This window comes from Pinus tabuliformis, chromosome 2_1, assembly GCF_031772625.1.
Source record: "Pinus tabuliformis cultivar Carrire ecotype Pingquan chromosome 2_1, CPIR1, whole genome shotgun sequence".
NCBI classification, from domain to species: domain Eukaryota; kingdom Viridiplantae; phylum Streptophyta; class Pinopsida; order Pinales; family Pinaceae; genus Pinus; species Pinus tabuliformis.
Genome location: NC_142299.1, coordinates 512,050,518 through 512,070,408, shown reverse-complemented (window position 1 = coordinate 512,070,408; position 19,891 = coordinate 512,050,518). Strand labels below are relative to the sequence as shown.

General features: G+C 35.7%; 2 protein-coding genes across 4 annotated transcripts; both read right to left on the bottom strand.

Moving 5' to 3' along the window:
* Positions 1-2,040: 2,040 nt before the first annotated feature.
* Positions 2,041-3,188, bottom strand: LOC149201205 (uncharacterized). Of its 3 annotated transcripts, none has more exons than XM_089399687.1 (4): positions 3,064-3,188; positions 2,787-2,873; positions 2,601-2,693; positions 2,041-2,418 (listed from the first exon to the last, which is right to left on the bottom strand). In XM_089399687.1, the coding sequence occupies exons 1-4, from the start codon at positions 3,109-3,111 to the stop codon at positions 2,137-2,139; spliced, it is 510 nt and encodes a 169-aa protein (XP_089255813.1). In that variant the 5' UTR covers positions 3,112-3,188; the 3' UTR covers positions 2,041-2,136. The 3 variants fall into 3 exon arrangements, 2 of the variants coding, with proteins under 2 accessions (XP_089255813.1, XP_089255814.1); XM_089399688.1 differs by having other exon boundaries at positions 2,068-2,428; XR_016253403.1 differs by having other exon boundaries at positions 2,076-2,428; positions 3,075-3,188.
* An 11,193-nt stretch (positions 3,189-14,381) lies between these two features.
* Positions 14,382-17,811, bottom strand: LOC149201204 (aspartyl protease family protein 1-like). The gene is made up of 7 exons (XM_089401222.1): positions 17,758-17,811; positions 17,340-17,510; positions 15,703-15,941; positions 15,153-15,374; positions 14,917-15,055; positions 14,748-14,812; positions 14,382-14,647 (listed from the first exon to the last, which is right to left on the bottom strand). Exons 1-7 carry the CDS (start codon positions 17,809-17,811, stop codon positions 14,491-14,493), a joined length of 1,047 nt encoding a protein of 348 aa, XP_089257348.1. The 3' UTR covers positions 14,382-14,490.
* Positions 17,812-19,891: the final 2,080 nt, after the last annotated feature.

Here is a 19,891-nt window from a genome sequence, read left to right as displayed (position 1 = left end):
TTCCTTACTAAAAACCACATCATAGCCACAGTCTTACAACACCGCGACTCAAACAAGATTCTTCTTTAGTCCTGGAACATACATCACATTTGTGATCCTCAGAGGGGAGCCAGACTCCCTCTGAAAGGTAATTGTATCAATCTTGGTAGTTTTATACCTTTCTTCATCTCCGAACTTTATGCTTTGCTTGATGTCTTTCTCCTCAAAATCACTAAAGAGATCTCTATTCACTACAACAAAACCAGCGATTTGCGCCAGATTTAGCGCCAGATTTTAGTGCATTTTTTTTGTAATTGTGATGAGCAACCTGGCGCTAAATCTGGCTCTATTGTACAATTTTTAAAGCGTCCTTTTTTGCACCTAATTTTGCATCCTTTTTCACACTAGATTTTGCATCATTTTTTACACCAAACTATGCATCATTTTTTGCGTCAAATTTTGAACCAAGATTTGCATCTTATTTTATGATAGGTTTTGCTTCTAGTTTTGTGTCATTTTTTGCATCTATTTTTCATTCTCTTTTGCTTCCTATTTTGTGTCATTCTTTGCTTCCATTTTTGCACCATCATTTGCATCAAGTTTACACTGTATTTTGAATCCAATTTAACGTCTTTTTATGCATCCATTTTGTGTCAGTTTTTGTATCTAGTCTTACGCCAGGTTTTGTATCTAGTCTTACACTAGTTTTTGCTTCTATTTTTGCACCAGCTTTGGTGCCTATCTTTGCACCATGTGTTGAATTTGATTTAGCACCAAATTTTGCATCCATTTTTGTGCCCATTTTGCATCTTTTTTTGGACCATTTTTTACATCCACATTTACGTTTGATTTGTCTCCATTTTTCCCATCTCATTTTGCACCATATTTTGCGTCATTTGTTTCATCCAATTTTGCATCATTTTTAACACCATCTCTTGCATCTAATGTTACATCATTTTGAGCATCCAAATTTGCTTTTATATTTGCATCTTATGTTGAGTCATGTGTTGTGTCCACCTTTGCATCTTATTTTGTGTCTAATGGTACATTCAATTTAGAGCCATTTTTTACGTCTACTTTTGTATTTGTTTTTGCACCAAGTTTTGCATCCAATTTTAAGCTATTTTATGCCCCTTTTTGCACCATTTTTTTGTGTCTACTTGTGTCCAATGTTGCACCATTATTTACACCGACTTTTTTCATCCAATTTTGCATTTTTTTGGCGTCTAGTTTTACATCGTTTTCACCATCCAAATTTGCATCTTTTTTTGCCTCATTTTGTGTCCACATTTGCATATAATTTTGTGTCTGAGTTTGAGCCTAAATTTGCAGGTGATTAGGAATCATTTTTTACATCCAATATGGCATCCTTGGTTTCACCTTTTTTCAGCCCCATTTTGCATCTTGTTTTATGTCTTTTCTTACATCTTTTTTTTTCTTTTTTTTGCACCCAAGTTTGCATCCCAAATTTACACCATTATTTGCATCATCATTTGGCATATTAATTTGTAACGTTTTTTGCTTCTTTTTAACGCTCAACTTTGCATCTTATTTTACATCTAGTTGTTGTCTTTTTTTGCATCTAATTTGGTGCCCATTTATGTGTCCTTGTTTTTGCCCAATTTGATATCCTTTTGTATGCCATGTTTTGTTCCCTTCTTTGTGTCAGCTATTGCACAAATTTTCACTTCTAATTTAAAACACTTTGTATGTCAATTGTTTGCATTTTGTATTAATTCCTAGTTTAACATCCAATTTTACTTTCAATTTTGCATCCATGGTTACATCTGCATTTGACTTCTTATATAGAGTATATTTTTCTTTACATATATGACCCCCTTTATAGATTCATAGTGAAATATATGATAGTTTCTAAATATCATTAAAGCAGATATCACAATTCAAAATCATTTGTAAAGCAATTTAAGAGAAATTGACAACATCCATCCAAAAAAATAACAATGTGTCATTAACAATTTTCAAAACATGTATAAAATAGCAACATAATACTAATAAAATCAGTATTATTTTTAATCAAAACAAGTAAAATTCAAATATGATTAACAAATCAAAATATTTCATGAATATCGTTATTCTACGATAAATTAACAACATACATAAATCAAACTCATCGTATGATTACAAAATCAAAATGTCTCATTGATATAGGGTAAATTCACAACACCCATCTAAACATAACAATGTCATTCTACACAATAATTTCTTCATAAAAAACAATGCATGTGCATGCCTAGCTACCACCACCAAGATCATCCTCATGATCATCTTGACCATCCTCATTACTCTGATCCACATCATCACCAACACCGCAACTATCATCATCATCTCCTCCTTCACCACCATCATCCTCATCCTCATCCTCATCATCTCCTGATATATGTTGAACATAATTTGGATCATCGTCTTGGCAATCATTACCTATAGCATTCTGACAAAAAAAATCAATATTACATGTTAGTATTAATTACATAACACAACACATGTTTTTGTTATACAATGTTAACCATAAAATGAGGTAAGATATAATATCTAATAGTACTAAAAAATAAAATGAAAATATGGTTTAAAAGTATATTGGAAATCCAACTAAGATTACATACCATAGAGTCCATCCAAACAACAAATTCAACCCATCTCTTTTGCTGCAGCACCTCCTTTTCCAAATGATTTGGAGGTCTTCCATATTTTAGTTCCTATCAATCAGTAAATAGGGAGAAATTAGATAACAATGACTTTCTTCTAGTACAAAATTTATTAAAAAAATATCACATGTTTAATATACTTACAAAGGTTGTTATCAGTGCTTTTAAACCTTTCTGGCCACTACGATGAGTGACTTTTGTCTTGGTTAACCTCGCCTTGGATGCCTTGTCCTTAAACATAAACCAATTCAATTTATTTTCACACAAATACATGTCTAAGATACTTATAAGTATTAATACATTCTAAATAATGTTTAATGAAAAATTCAATACCTGAATTTTTATTTCATATATCTTATTTATAACATTTTAATGATTACAATAATACTCTTGTTACCAGATATTGTAGAAGAAATCTTACAAGACCGCTACCTAAGAACATTGGACAGTTGAATGCATTAGTTAACATGTTTGAAGAATTCTATCTTCAAATCTAGATCCATCTCATGTGATTCCCGTATGTGGTATAAATTGTCTTGAAGGTATAAATTGTCTTGAAGGTATAAATTGTCTTGTGGTATAAATTGATTCGACACAAAGCTATTCAGCACAATCGTTAACAAAAAACATCACAACTGCACAATATGAATGGTGCATCAAAATTGGCATTCACACGTCTAAGGTCTTTTTGGCATATCTGGTGTGGGTATAAAAGGTTTCCATTAAATCTCGTAAGCCTTTTTAACTATTATAAATAAACCACTAAAGTAAAACAAACAAATCAGTTATAAGAACTGAAAAGAAAGCTTGAAAACAGATTAACATTTTCTAAAACGCAAACACTAGAACACACTTCAAAATACTTTTCCTAAAATACTTCTTCAACCTGGCATCAAATTTGAAGGGCATGGTCATATTTCAATATGAAGTCATACTATATTTTCAACCCTTATATGTTGGCAAGTTAAAGCTAATGTTCCACCAAGACTCCGGGATAGGGAGATGCATGTCTGGGGTGATGCACAGGGGGGGCGTGTGAGAGTACCCTCAAATTTTAGGTAAAATTAGGGGGCAGGGGGATATGGCGGTATATAATTTTTTATATATATATATATATATATATATATATATATTCAATAATGAAAGCATAAATACATTGATCCGTACATGATTGAATTAAATAATGAAATACACTGATCCATACTCATCATTCATACTAGTACATACATCATTCATTCATACACCACGAGATTCAATAATGAACTAGATTGATCCATATTCATCATTCATTATTCAACATTCTAGAATCTAAATTGATTTAAAAATTAAATTCATCATTCATCATTCTAGATTCTAAATTGATTTAAAATTTAAATTCGTGATTCTAGAATCTAATTAGTACTAACCAAAATAGACTATAGTAGATACTTAAGCCTGAAGATTGGAATAGTAAATTGATATAACTCAAACTCAAAAAAGGTAAAGAGTGAAAGTCAAAGAATCAGTCTAAGGTCATCCATATCTAAAGTCAAGACTCGAAAGTTAAAACTGACGATTAAAAATGGCCAATGAGCATTTTAGGAGTGCCATGGAGGAGGAGGTGCAAGAGTTAACTGGTAAGTCAAATAGTGCTGCGCAGCAAGCTGAGTAGACATAAGCTTGGTAACTCGAATGAGTGAGTTAGAGATTGCAAATTAGTTTAGGTTTTGATATTTGTTATGTGTTGTTCTTTTTAATTTTAATTTTTTTTTATGGTTGTTTTATAATTTTTTTTAATTTCTATATTACAACAGTTACTAGAAAAAAAATTAAGCAGAACATGGCCCCCCTCAAAAGGGGTGCTTTTGGGCTTGGTGCTCTTGATTAAATGGTAGTTCCAAACCCTTATATATAATAGAGCCCAATGGAAACATCGCAATTCGCTCATTCCTGAAATCCTAAAAATTGTTATGTCTGATGCATTTTGAGTGGAATCTGAAATTTACTTTCTCCATATGAAATAAAATGAGGTCAGAACCACTCTCAAACATCCTAAGTCAATTAATAGGGCCCTAGGGTTGAATGTTGAGCTTTCCCACTCATAAATTATTGTTTCAAGAAAAATTAAGGGGGAGCACCTAGCCCTTTTTTAGGGGAGCTGCCCAGAAGCACCCCTTTTGGGGAAACACATCCCCACAGTAGGGAAACGTTTCCCCCTGCGTCTCCCTGTGTCTCCCTAAAAGGGGGCGTGGGGAAACATGTCCCTGAGCATCTTCCCATCCTAAGTGTGTGGGAAGCGTGGATACGTGCACCCCACCATAGGGGACACATCCTCATGGAACACTGGTTAAAATAAACTATTGTTTTCTTACAAAAGCAAAAAATGGATCAAAATTTTAACTATTTCGTATTTTATGTTTAGCACAATTGCAAGTCGTGTGGTAGTACTAAAATAGGATAGATAAACAGCAGTGTTTTTTATAATCACTACATAGTCGAATTCCTATCAATCTTATGTGGAAATGATGTAGCTTGAAGTATCTAAATGCAGTACCAAAGTAGAATTGATACCAATAACCAAACAAGGCAGTGACAGCACAAACAAAATTTGTTGTAGCATCAAACTACAGAACTGTATTATCTAAATTTTTTCCTGGTAGCACTCCCATTTCCGTAAAATGTTTTTAATTCCAATGAACAAAGACTTGCCTGACTCGATAACGAAATTGTGTTCCTTTGACATCAAGGATTTAGAAAAGGATTTAGAAAAGAATTTAAAAAGAACCAATCATAGTAGAAGGATCATTACAGGATCTAAATACTAAAAAATAATCACCATAAAAGAACACTAAACATTAAAAGTTAAAACTAAAGATTGGAGTATCTAAAGAACAGAACCTAATTATTGAAAAAAACTAGACATTAAATGAAGGATCGTGGGATCTATGACCCAGTGCCGATAAGAATACAAAATCAACTTCTGCATTCCCCTCATGACCCATCTGGATATGGACTTAAGGAGACCAGAACCAATCTTAATAGATTAATTACAGGATGTAACTGCACAAGCCTAGTACTCCATGAGTCTATCCCCCATCTGCTTATACTAGATATAAACAACACGTTTGTAGAAAGTTAGAAAAATACATTGTACAATCAGGTTGAACTCAATACAGATTCAATTGGACCTACAACACATTCCAGCCACAAAGCTGGAAAGAGCACAATAAAAATAAAAGCAAACATTGAATCTTATCACTGTTGTGGATTTTGTCCTTAGAATGACATGAGACATTTCAAATATGATGCCCAATCTGATATGTTGGCTCTTCTAGCATGGATGCAAAGAGAAAGCAATTACAGTACTTGATCTGTTTTTTATAATATAAGACTATATTTTGCTAAGAAAACAAAGGTATACAAAAAAGGCCACATGCATTACATATCGAATATCATTCCTTCGGGAAAGCCCTAAAAGCCAAGTGTATGTGGAGACTAATATCAAAAGAGGACCTGTGGAATCAGATTCACATTCAGAGATATATTGAGCCCAATTCAGCAGAAGAGTGGATTGAAAACCCAAACAAGTCAATCAACAATGCATCCATATTATTGAAAGTACTGACTATAACATTCCCTTTAATAGGCAGATTGCTGGCATGGAAGGTTTGCAATGAGGCTAAGGCGAAGATCAGTATAGACCCATGGATAAGCAGTGGAGCTGAGTACAAGCTGCCAGAAGCAGTGATAAACTCTCTTCAATCTAGACCAGGCAGCTGGACCAGGAAACTCCTCCATTTGCCAGCAGGATTGGAATAGCGCTGAACAGAGAGACGACTCAAAGGCCAAGAAAATATTCAATCAAAAGGATTTATAAACAAATCAAAAGTGTGCCATGCCTATATAAAAGACTCTGATGATGAACATGTCTGGTCTAAAATCCAGCCTTGGGGATTTACACTCCAAAGTTAGGATAAGAATCGTGTACCCTGGACAGACCAGAATGCACACTCTCATGGTGGAAGCGCATCTGGATAAGAACCTTTCAAAAGTTCATTATTTACATGCAGTTGGCAATCTTAAATAGAGCACCCACATAGGAAGTTCTTAAGAGAAGAAATGGATCAAGTCCAAGCAAATGTATCATGTGTAAAAGAGTTGAAAAGAACATAGACCACTTACTGATATTTTGTCCTTAATAAAGGAAATCTAGATGGTTTGACAAGGATAAAGGACTGTGGACAAGGAGGTTATGCTGAAGAGTGCTCTAGAAAGTGGTAGCAAAACTCAGTCCTCAAAGGCCTTCCTCTAATAGTATCATGGGGAATATCTAGAAAGATAGAAATGTTGAAATCTTTGAAGACAGGTATATAACTCTTTCAATGTGCCTTCCAAGGTCAGTCAATCTTCTCAAACTTCAAAGCTTTTTCATCAACCCCAACATAGAAAAAGTTGATTCGTGCTCCTATGGACAAATCTGGAACATGGGGATTACTTTGATGGAGCTAGTCAAGGTACCCCCCAAAAAAGGGAAGCCATATGTGTTCTCTATCTCAATAAGTCTCACTGTATCAGATTTAAAACAGATTTAGGTGAGGATCAAATAACTACACCGAGCTTATTTCCCTAACAATACTCTAAAAGCTAGCAGCCCACAGTGGCATTTAAAAAAATACCAGTGTTTGTTGGCTCATTGTTGTTAGATAGTGTACCCCAGATCATCTTCTACTAGGTTGGAGCACACATGGCAGATCTGGGCACCTTATATTACAGCAGCATTACACAAATCCATGCAGCATTAAATTCCAAACAGCATAATGATCTGTTGGTGAGAATGCAGCAATAAATAGACAGTAGGATCACATCACAAATTTTACTATTCCAGCAATAAGGGCACACACATGCATGTATGGACCAACCATAAAAAGAATAAGATAATTTTATCATTATACTTCAGGTTAAAGATAAAGTGCTAAAGTTAGATGAGTCAGTTCTGTTTTATTTTTCAGTCTTTCTGAATTCATTTTTTATCAGTTAGATAGAGCACAGATCTAGAGATCTAAGTAATATATCTATTTTTATAAACCCTAGGTGTCACTTATAAGAAAGAGTGAGAGTATGGATCTGTAATAGGGTTAGTTTCAGTTCTTACACAAAATCCTTTCTAGCAGATTTTTATTCAGCAGTATTGGAATAGTAGTAACAGGTGTTTTTGACATTGATCTGTGTGTTCCAATGTATGTATTCCAACTGTGTTTGTAGATTTTAGTGAGATTCAGATTGCAGTTTTGATTAGCCTTTAAATTTAGACAGTGTTAGTTTCCACTAGAAGAAGAATATGTTTACAATGAGTTAGACAAAAATTCATAATGGTATCAGAGAAAGGTTTGTTGAAACATTCTAAAAATCCTTGAATAGATAGTAGGACTGCTACCTATGAAAGGGAGCTGTCAGGAGGCTCCAGGGATTGGATGCTGTGATCCATGCTTGAGAAAAGCACAGTGAAGTTTCAAGTTGTCAGGTTCTTTGTTAGGCTGCTGATCTGTCTTAACTTTCGTTTAGGCGATATTCCAATGCAGTAGTATGGCTACAGTCAATCTCAAATACATGGACAGATTGGAAGGTCCCTCTTAACTTCATCCCAGGGAAGTCTCAGGTAACCAGCCTGCATCCATCTTAACTACAGATCTTCCAAGCATTGGCGGGATCAAATTTCTTTTCACTCTAAAAGAGGTTTGCACCTCAATAGATTTGATCCCTCTCGACACTCGATAGATCTGGAGTTAAGATGGATCTATAGTGAGAAATTATTCTTACATAAGAATACCATTAGCAAAACCATGGGTTGTCAAAACCACCAACAATAAATTGACTATTTTACCTCAAGTTTATTTTAATTATTAATTTTATTTTTTATTTTATTTTTTTTTAATTTTATTTCATTTCCATTTTATGCAATTTGACTGAGTCAAAATGTTTACATATCAAGACACGACATTACAACATCTCTTCCATACCAGGCTGGTGAGCGCCTCTAGGCACAAAGATATTGTTGGAGTAGGATTTGTCTAACTTCATTGAGAAACTAGTTGTAGAGCCTCCCAAACCTGTGTAATTAGTAAATCATAAAAAGAAGATGGTCAAGGTCAAGTGAGTCATACTTGAATCTATGAAGGATCATTAGATCCCTCACATCACCAAAAAGACCACAATAAAGTACATTTTTGATGCTCTAGTCACTCTATCAGAGTGAGAACAACAAACAAAAGACATTGCTAAGAAATAAGCTTAATCCCTGCAAATGAGTAAAAGGATATTGTAGTTTCCTACTTAATGAAGATTATTGATCTCCATGATCAACTTGCAGCAATTGAGAGGAGGTGAAGGGTGAAAAGCTAGTACTCATTGCATTAAATAGGTCCTGTTCTTTTTGGAAACTTTTTGGCTATGACATCTAGGCCAAAAAAAAGTTAAAACTTCCCATTTTGAAGAGGCTACGGAATGACTTCAACTAGAAGGAGCAGAATGTTGTCCCCATTAGTAAGACGAAGAAGGGCAACAAGAAAAGAGGAACTAAGAAGGGTAGATAGACAATAAAAATGGGTAGCTTACCCAAATAGCCAGAATTTTCTCCTCTTCGTGTTATCATGTGCATGACCACTTTGGTTTGAATGTAAAACTGCCTATCCCAATACTCTTCCTCATTCTTATTTCTATGCTGCTTGATATGAAAAACCCTTTTGCTATGAACCGAGATGAGACATTGATGCTTACCTCTTCTTCACATAGACTTCTGCCCATAGAGCTGAACTGAAAACCAACATCAGCGCACCATCGGCCCCAGCACTCCATCTACCAAGGCTGGCATCATACCTGCAGCACCAAATCAGAGTTCATATAAAGGGTTTAACAAATTGTTGTAGAAAAAATAAAAATTGTTACCTAACGTAACCTATAGGTAAAAAATATATTGGCTATATGTATGAACAGAAAAACACAGGAGACCGCATGCTATATGTCCCTGCAGGGACATAATAATACACTAGAAACTTTATATATATTTGTCTACTCATAAAAAGAAACCTTCAGTCATTGCCAGTCTAATAATACAAATGAAACCTTTTTTATTAACAAAAATCCCTTAAGTAATAATTGAACAGATTGGTTGAACCTCTGCCTCCTTTGACACAATCTTCCATGATGAATCTACTCCCCTCATCTTATAAAGCATTTAACCACACCTGCACTCCAGATTATCACTATTGTTGGAAGTGGAACAATCCTGTATTTCACATCAAATGAAAATTTAAGGTCTAGATAAAGCCTAGACTCTGCCAGCATTTTAGTTCAGAAAAGAATCAGGGCAGCTGCAATATAAATAAATTACAAATGGTCATTATAAGAGGTCCAGCTGGATTAAATCAAATACTTACCATTTATCCAAGCTAACTTGATCCATATTGTTCCTGGGAAAAACATTGATCCGTATTGGGCACTACATAGGATTTACCACGATACATCTCACAGTCAAAAAGGGAAGAAAGAGAAGCCAGGTTCTTGTAACCAGGGAAGGAAGGACTTGAGCCACATCAAGTGCTTCAAGTGTCAAATGTTTGGGCACTTCGCTTCCAATGTCATCAAAAGAAGGGGAAGGGAAAGCAACTTGTAAAGAGTACAAAATCATCAACTCAAGTGGATGAGCTTTCATCCAATCTCGAGATACACTTCTCAATGGTCTCATGCCTGTCATCTGACATCATGTCTGATGTGGACTGGTATGTGGATAGTGGAGCCTGCAAACATACAACCTCTAACAAGAGTACCTTTAGTAGAACTTGGTGATGATGCCACATATCCAATTGCAAGAGTGGGATCCATCAAGTGATATCCTTAAGCTTACTAAGTTAATGATGTTTTGTATGTAGCTAGCTTAACTAAAAATCTCTTTCAAATTTCAGTGATGATAGATCCTACATATATGGCTAACTTTGAAGATCAACAAGTCCTCATCCTAAATTGCAAGGGAATCCTATAAGAACTTTAGGGTATGATAGTGACAACATGTGTGAGCTTTGACAAAAGAGACTAGGTCACTTGCACTAGTGAATGTTGCCAATCTTGAAAAACATGGTGTGGGCATTGCCAATCTTCAAGGCTGAGAAGAAAGGAGTGTGAAAAGGTTGTGCACTTGGCCAGCATGTAAAGGATGTTTTCCTGGCAGTAAACATAGGTCAAGAGGGGTTTCTGACCTAATCAACTCAAATGTATGTGGGCCCATCTCTTCAACTTCCTTATCAAGTAACATTTACTATGAATATTTTATTGATGATTCTTCTAGGAAGTCCTAGACTTAATTCACAAAAACCAAAGGAGTTTGATACCTTTTGCATGAAATCAAGAATCAAGAAAATGTTGATAGTTCCCTACAACCCTCAGTAGTTTGGGGCCTTGATTCATGATCTAGTTCTGCTCATGTGTCTCTGTGTATAAACATGTCTCATCATTGTCTATATTTTGAATAGGTATCCTCACAGAATTTTGAAGGATAAGACTGGAGGAATTCAGAAGCCTCAAGTAACACATCTTTGAGTTTTTCAGTTGTCCTATCTACATTCATATTCCAGATGGGAAAAGGACCAAGTTGGAACCTTCTAGTTTGAAGGGAATTTTTGTAGGTTAGAGTGAAACCTCAAAAGCTTATAGAATATACATTCCATCTCAACATAAAGTAGTTGTGAGCAGAGATACCAAGTTTGAAGAAAATGCATGGTCCTCTAAGTCTCAAGAACCTCCAATAGTGACCATGGAGGCAGAAGAGCTTGGTATCCCAAAAACAGATCTGCAGAAATCAAAAAGATCATGAAACACATACTTAGATCAGCAAGCTTTTGGAAGTGCAAGGGGTGCCTCTTTACCTTCAAGTTCAGCTAGAAAGCCTAGATGGCTAATCTAGACATTAAAAGAGGCAATAGAGTAAGTTGGTGCTCCAACTACTTCCCTTCAAATAAGCCACCCTCCTAAAAAGTTCCCTAGTTATGTTGCACTGATATCTTTCATTATTTAAACAAAACCTTCTAGTAACGGCAGTAAGGAAGCAAGTACTGCAAAATGCCATGATGGAGGAATACATCTCCTCCTAAAGAATGATGGGTAGGAGATAGTGCCTAGACTAGTGGAGAAGTCAGTATTTGACTCTAGTTTTTCTTACAACAATCATGCATGGTTAAGCATGCACCAGATAGCAGCATATAAAACTGCAAAGCTTGGTTTGTGGTTGGACGGTTCTCCCATTAAAAAGGAGTTGACTATGAGGAGACTTTTGCTCTTGTTACTAAATATACCTCTATCAGATTTACTATGTCTTTCACAACAATCTTCCATTGGATTTTATATCAAATTTATGTAAAGACAACATTTCTTAATAGGTTGATTAAGGAGTTATATGAATAAACCAGCCAAGAGGATTTTAGGTGAATAGGCTTGAGACCCATGTTTACAAGTTGAAGTAGGCCCTTTATGAGTTGAAACAGGGACCATTTGCATGGCACTCCAAGATCGATGAGTAACTTTCAGATTTGGGTTTCACTGAGACAGATGCAGATTCTAATTTTTACAATTTGGTAGATCATTCTAATCTGCTTGTTTTAGTCCCATATGTAGACAATCTTACACTCACAGGAAGTTAAAAGGAATCCACAAACTGGTGCAGGGCAAAATTGGCAAGAGAATTTGTCATGACTTGAAGCACTACTTGCTGGCTCTAGGGGTGTAGCAAAGTGCAAGTGAAGTGTTCCTTGGACAGAAAAAGTATGTAATTGAAATTCTTAGAAGATTTCAAATGATGGACAGCAAACCCATGGCTACTCCAGTGTATGCAATTGAAATTCTTATGAGATTTCAAATGATGTAGTGCAAACCCATGGCTACTCCCCTGTGGTAGTAAATCCATTGTACTTTGCTGATTCTAATTCAGATTTGATGAACATCTGTATACAGGGAATTGATAGGTTTCCTCATGTACTTAGTTAACACAAGGCCTAACATTTGTTTTGCAGTCAACACTTTCAGTACATGGTGTAGCCTAGGCAAGTTCATCAGGTTGCCACAAAACACAAGTTCTAATACTTGGAAGGGGGCAGTGCATTTTGCACTGAGATATGTTAGTGATGCAGCTTTTTATTCAATGATAATGGAATAGCATTAACAGGGGTTCTCGACAGTGATCTACATGTTTTGTGCATGTTTTCTAACTATTTTCGTTTATAGGCTCAAACGACATTCAGATTACAGTTTCGATTAGCCTTTAAATTCAGACTGTGCTACTTTCCTGTAGGAGAAGAATCTGTTAAACAAGTGTTACTAAATTCATCAGTTGTTAGTAATTAATTGGATGAATGGTAGTAGTAGAAGATGAAATCAAACGTTCTGTCCGTTTTTATTTCAGAGTGCTTTGAACATGTCTACAAAGAATTAAATGGTGAAGCAGACACCTTGAGGAAGGAAGGACTACAGTTGGCTGAGGGTTCAAGGTTATGAAGTGAAATCAAGGATTGTCATATCTTACACGAACATATTTCTGCATCCTCGAATGGGGATTCTTATGACATTCAGTATTCTGAAGATGATCCAAGTGCCTCAAAAGAAGAATTCTGAATTTTAGAGAAGTTACAGGACCCTTCAATCAATATCAATGCCTTCTTCAGGCTTAGCAAAGAATGTATATTTTCGTTCTGATATTTCTCGAAGCTTAAAGCATTTACAGAATGTATCTCTTTATACTCGGATGAAATAAAAGATTAGAAAAATTGAGGGAAAATATATCAATATCAATCGATATGTAAGCCAATAAATGCGCCAAAAAAAACACAGATTGAAAAAATATGCCTGCTGTGAGTCTGTGAAAGCAAATATAAGCAGCACCTCTTCTGGAAAATGTGAAGCGAAAATACAAAACAAAAAAGACATCGTGATAAGAGAATATGGGTTGAGAGGGACAAAAGAAATCAAGGCTTAGACTCACCTCTATCCGATTGCATATGAGGATTTGAACCAGCCGCATCGGTTATCCAAAAATGCACCTTTGTCCATGCACCGATCAAGTCAATCCGCCGCCTGGAAAGAAAAATAGCACAATGAAAATATTTGCAAATGCGTCTACCTGACTAGCAATTGCCCTAAAAAGTGCAAAGAGAGGCCGATAGATTTTTTAAATTGGAAAATTGGTCTGAGGATAATATTTGTAGATATGTATGTCGTATACCATATGTATTGGCAAATTTAAATTTTATATTTCCATCCGAGATTGCTTTTCAATGCTTTGGTACACTAATTATAATTATATTTCCCGGTGGCATTACCATATTTTCCAAAAGCAATTCAATGCTTGTGCTCAGGATATTTAAAAGCTATTCTATTCCTTCTCAAATAAACAGAACAACTGTTCAGTTTGCATGGAAAAAACACTTGAATGACCAGGTGTCAGTCACATACATTTCCACCCAATTGGATAAAACAATTGTTTAATTGGCATACAAGAAAACTAATAAGAGGAACAAATTAGCCACTGCAAGAACACCAAATTAAAGAAGAAAAATGATGAAGTAAAGAAATGTTGGTGCCGGATATGCAAGAAAGAATCTCAAATCTGTTTAAGCTTAGTCTCCAGCATTTCAAGTTGGCAAAGTACTCATGTATATCCATCCATAAATGCATGCCTCCTGAGGAGGAAGGTACAAGTGAAACATCTGAACCTTCATTGAGTAAAGGTAACCCCTCATTGTAATCATTTCCAGACTAGTATACCCATACAAACAAGGTTTCTGCAAAGATGAAGCATCAGCATAGACCCTTCTATTTAACAAAAAGGGGTTTACTGCTTAGTCAGGAGCACCCTTAAATAGGCAAGACGTAGTATTGAAAATTCTACCGTGTCCAAAAGAGAGATCAATGGTTGAATAACAGGAAAGTTGTTTCCTCCGTAGAAGTTGAAAGATATATTAGGCCCTTGGTTAATGCTTTGACTGTTGCTGCACAGATAGGGGTAAGGATATTAGTTCTTTCTCAATAATGAGACAGTTAATGTTGCTCAAACAAGATGAATAAATGTTTTGTATGATTACAACCAACCTGACACTATAACAAAACTCAAAAGGAATGCTTGAATTATCAACTGCCAATGGAGAGTTCTGTGTCTGCATAGGATACTATTACCTTCAAAACTCGTTAGTCAATTGGGAAAATATCCAAAAGGGAGATTATATACAAAAAAAAAAAAAAAAAATCTGTAATCACTCACATTTGATGTAAGGTTTTTGTAAACTGGATCAGCCAACTGTGTAAATGAGGTGCCAGTGTCAAAAAGGGCCTGAAAGTCTGTTTTGACATTGGCATTTCCCACGTAAAAGTCTGTCATATTTACATTATATGCTGATGAGCTGCAATCCAATAAACACCTTATGATATAAGAGTCTAAATGGTAACTCTGAAGTACTTTTAAAAAAATTGGGTTGAATGCATAGAGCTGACACTCACGATGTATTATAAAAAGGAGTTTTGTTTTGGTCTGAACTCCCTTTATCTCCAAAGGCAAACCTTCCAACATTTGAATCATCTGGGAAGCACATAGAGAAAGAATTTGATACAAGGCCTGAATTGTACAAAATGCTCGGGACAGAGATATCATCAATGCCAAGCCCAAGTAGACCATCAGGAGCCGCACCTAGTAGAAATGAGCCTGTTTGTACACTTCCACACCTATCAATTGCAACAAGCAAAGACCCACTCAACGAGTGTTCATTCATGTGTAGCACTTAAGAATGGAAAAACATTGACAGTGCAGAGTAATTTTCAGGTCATGTCACATGGTCTAATTCAGTATGGCCTCAGACTGAAATCTAGAGGCAGAAAACCCACTTCTAAAAATTCTAGTCCTGTAGAGAGGAGCAGTATGAGTTTTCTGTGCCTCAACTGTCTTAAAATATTACACCGAAAAATGACCTCATTATCAACTGCTTTGAACAGGAAGAGCACTAAATCTTCAGAACAGTCATATTCACTTTCAACAACAAGAAACAAATCATACCCAAACGTGATAGATGCCTTCACCATTCCTTCCTGTGACCCATCTCCAAGAGTCAGATAAAGAATATCCTCCACTAAAGTTCCTGCAGTGGATGTATTTGCAGAGAGATATTGAACGCTGTATGGGCATTGATCACTAAGTTTGGAGCATTCATTTTTTAATTGACAGAGAGTATTACTACAAGCAACTGACTTGCTTGTCTGCGAGGCTGATGGACTGTAAGTCTGTAAAATGATACCCTGTTTAAATAAGAATTAAATATCAGCAAAAGAGAATCCCATTTCAAGTCGAGGCATACAAACAGATACTATTAAGCTGAGGAGTTTCATTATCAAGGGAACCCACAGAAACACAAGATATGAAGAAGACTGGATATGCAACAAAATAGCCTTTTTCCTGCAACTGTTGTGGAAATCTAACTGAACAATCCTTTGCAATTCCCATCGATCCAGAACATTTTCAGTTTTTTGACCTCAGTGGTTGATTCAGACATACCAAACAACCCAGAACGGTGAACATTTGTGATCAGGAAATGTTTCCCGTGTGAAAGCAGGACTGATCACCTGATTCAAGTCAAAATGGCAACAGAAACATGCCGGAAAGAGGGCTATTTTATAAGTTGTTCTGTAATTAGGAATCAATTTAACTTGCTCCATTTGCACTGAAGACGAGTTACTTTCATGACAACAAATAATGCAAATGCATTTAGTAAGTGGAAAAATGTTGTGGATATGAGAGAAGCCGTTAATGTCATCCATAAGGAAGAAATTTTGTCACTTTATCACAATAATGAGGCTCTGAAAGGCCAATGCGATATTCATACATGTAGTCAGTAATAGAAAATATGACTAAAAGCCTTCAACAGTATTTAGACTTCTTCACATAAACCTACATCTCCTGGTAAATTATATTAACCTATTTTCGGTGGATTCAATAATTGGAAGAATCTGTAAATCCTGAAAGCTAGGTCAACCACTTCAAGAAAAGATGGTTAAAAATAAGGTTTTTATTTGAATTGATTGACAAAATCCAATTTCAAGCATCAGGACAGATAATTTATTGTAATCTGTGAAGTATATCTTATATATCTTTTACCCTGCGATTTCTTAAGTATTAAAATGTTTTCAATTGAAATGAGTGGCTAGCTGCCTGACATTTTGGAAAAAGCAAAACTCTCTGGCTGGTAATCCATTAAATTAAATAGCATCAAGTCAACGAAACCACCCTGACAAGTTTAGGAAGCAAAGCCAACAGATATACCCTGCAAAAGGAAAGGCTCTTGCTTGTCTTTACAGATGTACCTTGCATTTCTGCGATTGATGCAAGGGGGAACAATAAAGAAAATAAATCCATTTCAATGCAGGAAAAGCTGTGAGAGGAGAATGTTAAGCACCAAAATACAACCAGATACCCTTATTGATTTTTATTATGATTTGGGGAAAAACAAACTGATGGACACAATAGCCCATGACTGAAATATCACCATTCATGTAATTTTCTATCCAGTCTCAGAAACCATAGTCTAAGTGGATTTCGTACCCAATCCAATAGAACATAATAGTTGATAACAAAGAACAAATCAAAACTATTAAGTTAATACCAGTAAGTTTAAAAGGGAAAAGCTGAAAATACAATACATTTAATCCATAGCTAGCTGCAGAAGTAGGAGCGCACGCTTGGCAATCACAAGGCACCCAGAACACATCACTGCCCGTGTCAAGTGCTACAAGTAATGTTACGTTGGGAGTGCCCACTTGAACCATGGTGTAGAACAAACTGTCCAGACCAGAGAACAGGGAGTTAGGAGCCTAATGACAGATTGAATTACAATAACAGGGAACTTTATTAACTTTGATTTTGAATTTTGTAAACACCTAGGGGACGCGGCGTAAGAGGCCCTCCTGAAACCCCTCGGAGAAGGATATATCTGCGGACCTGAAACCCTACATCCGATATAACAACCCATTTTAAGATATAAATGTTTTAAAAAGTTAAAGAGCATTGTCGCCGACCCTGAAACCCTACATCGTATATAGAACTAGCATTTGCACAAACCGGTGCAACGTCATAGAAGTAGTGGGATATGGAAGTAGGTTTGTGCAACGTCATAGAAGTAGTGGGATATGGAAGTAGGTTTGTGCAACGTCATAGAAGTAGTGGGATATGGAAGTAAGTAAAAGTAATACTTTAGTAAAATGTTAAATATGTGTTGTATGAATTAATAATTTTATTATATAATTAATAAAAGAATTAATAGAGAAGGGTTATTATTTTAAAATTTAGGATATAATTATAAAAAAAAAAATTGAGAGGAAATATTAGTTTTAAGATCAAAAAAAAATTAATTAAAAAGAGCGATAAATTTTAGGTTTAATTCTAAAGCCTCAATGCGAAAGGATTATATTAGAACATCCTAAAAATTCTTTTAAGAAAAATGGCGATTAAAACCTTTTCCAAATAAATTTTAAAGGTTTAAAGCATAAATATAATAAAAGCCAGCATATATATGTAAATAGTAATAAAGAGGTCGACCCCATAAAACTGCCACGTTGCATATTGGGATCTCGCGAGTGGCGTTTTTGTTTTATTGTCCATGACCAAACTTCCGAAGCCTCTAACTTGCGACTTTATTTACACCATATCCATTCAATTTAATTATTTAAACCATAACCATTGCAACTTTTAATGTCCATGACCAGACACACGTCTTTAAAACTTGTGATATGAAAGGCGTGACATGGCAACTGTGATATTATATTAAGGTGTGCTATGATGGAGCAGTCGAGTCTGCAACACGTATTGCAATCGGAGGTTTCAAAGTGACAAGGCTTCAAAAGTTGAGATATGGTGGATGCGATATTAATGGCCAAATGTGGAGAATTAATGGTTTTCGATAGAATAAACGCATTCATTATTACTAACAGTTTCTTGAGATTTCGCTCATAAAAGTCTTGGATTATTATGTAATCGGTTATTTGCTAAGTTATTCGCTCTGAATGTTAGTTACTCTCACCCTTGTGTTTCTCTTGACAAGTCAGTCCCAACAAGCATAATTCAACAAAAATGTCTTGGTCGACCAAACCCATGAAGAAACCTGTTGTTCAACAACAATCAGTTGCTCTTCCCCCTGAGTTTGCAGAATTGCTTGCATTATTTACCAATACCACATGCACCTCAAACACCGGAACATCTACCTGGGAGGCCACATATCAACTTTTCGAAGATGAAGAGCCGAGAGTCACAGAAAGAGTAGTCATAGCCGAAGATTCATACCCGGTTTCTGATACTACATATAGTGATCTGGCCAATTCATTCCTCCACAGAATTGTTGCTCAGCTGAACATCCTTCCTTACATGGATATGATCACATGTGTTGTTGACCATCTAAACATCGCTGACAGAAACTTTATGACCAAGAGGAACACAATCATCGGCTCTTTCACCAACAAAGATTCCACTCGAATGTACCAGTTGTCGGCAGCTCAGAAGAAATATGATAATGACTTCATTGAGAAATTCATGAAGGAAAATCAGGATCAATCTGAAGTCATCAAAGGATGGAGAAGAGATGCCAGCAAGCACAAGCGAGAAAATAAGGGTATGCATTCTATAGCTTCTCTTGTCGGTCCATATTGTTATGTTGCCACTATGATATGTAGATTATTTGGTTATGTCAATACCCAAAAGTTTTCAGACCAGTGGGTACCCTTGATTGATGCAGCTATGTTATGGACTGGGGGACTGTTCTATCTAATAATTTAAGTATCCAAATCCTAGATTATAGGAAGAACTGTAGTTTTTTTATTCTAGAAAACATTGTTCCCCCATTTTACATGAGTGCCTATGTAATGGATGTTATTTTATTTACTTCTGATTTCCCATGCATGGGATGTAAATGGACCATATAGGACCCTATGTCTATCCACGTTTATCATAGTATTCTCCGAGAGTCAAAATATAGGAAAAAGAGCATCATTCCTTTGTTAATTCTCATACAGAATACAAATTAGATGCATGGTGTGAAGGAAAATGAAATTTACAGGTTTGTGGTTGAAATTTATTGGTGTATCTATACGTGTATCTATAAGTTGTATTTTCATAGTCCAGGGGTTGGGAATACACAATTCCCATCCACTTGAGCTCAATTTTATCTCGCAAAACTTCATTGGGATCTACCTAAACACATATG

Bases quoted from the DNA above. Each gene is read 5' to 3' on its own strand.
- LOC149201205 (XM_089399687.1), bottom strand. From the start codon at position 3,111: ATGTTAACTAATGCATTCAACTGTCCAATGTTCTTAGGTAGCGGTCTT. The intron at 2,694-2,786 runs GTAAGTATATTA...ACTGATTGATAG, and splicing joins AAGCACTGATAACAACCTTT to GAACTAAAATATGGAAGACC. The intron at 2,419-2,600 runs GTATGTAATCTT...AGAATGCTATAG, and splicing joins TTGTTTGGATGGACTCTATG to GTAATGATTGCCAAGACGAT.
- LOC149201204 (XM_089401222.1), bottom strand. From the start codon at position 17,811: ATGACGTTGCACAAACCTACTTCCATATCCCACTACTTCTATGACGTT. The intron at 17,511-17,757 runs GTTTGTGCAAAT...ATCTGTCATTAG, and splicing joins ACTTCTATGACGTTGCACCG to GCTCCTAACTCCCTGTTCTC. The intron at 15,375-15,702 runs GTATGATTTGTT...TGCAATTGATAG, and splicing joins AAGGCATCTATCACGTTTGG to GTGTGGAAGTGTACAAACAG.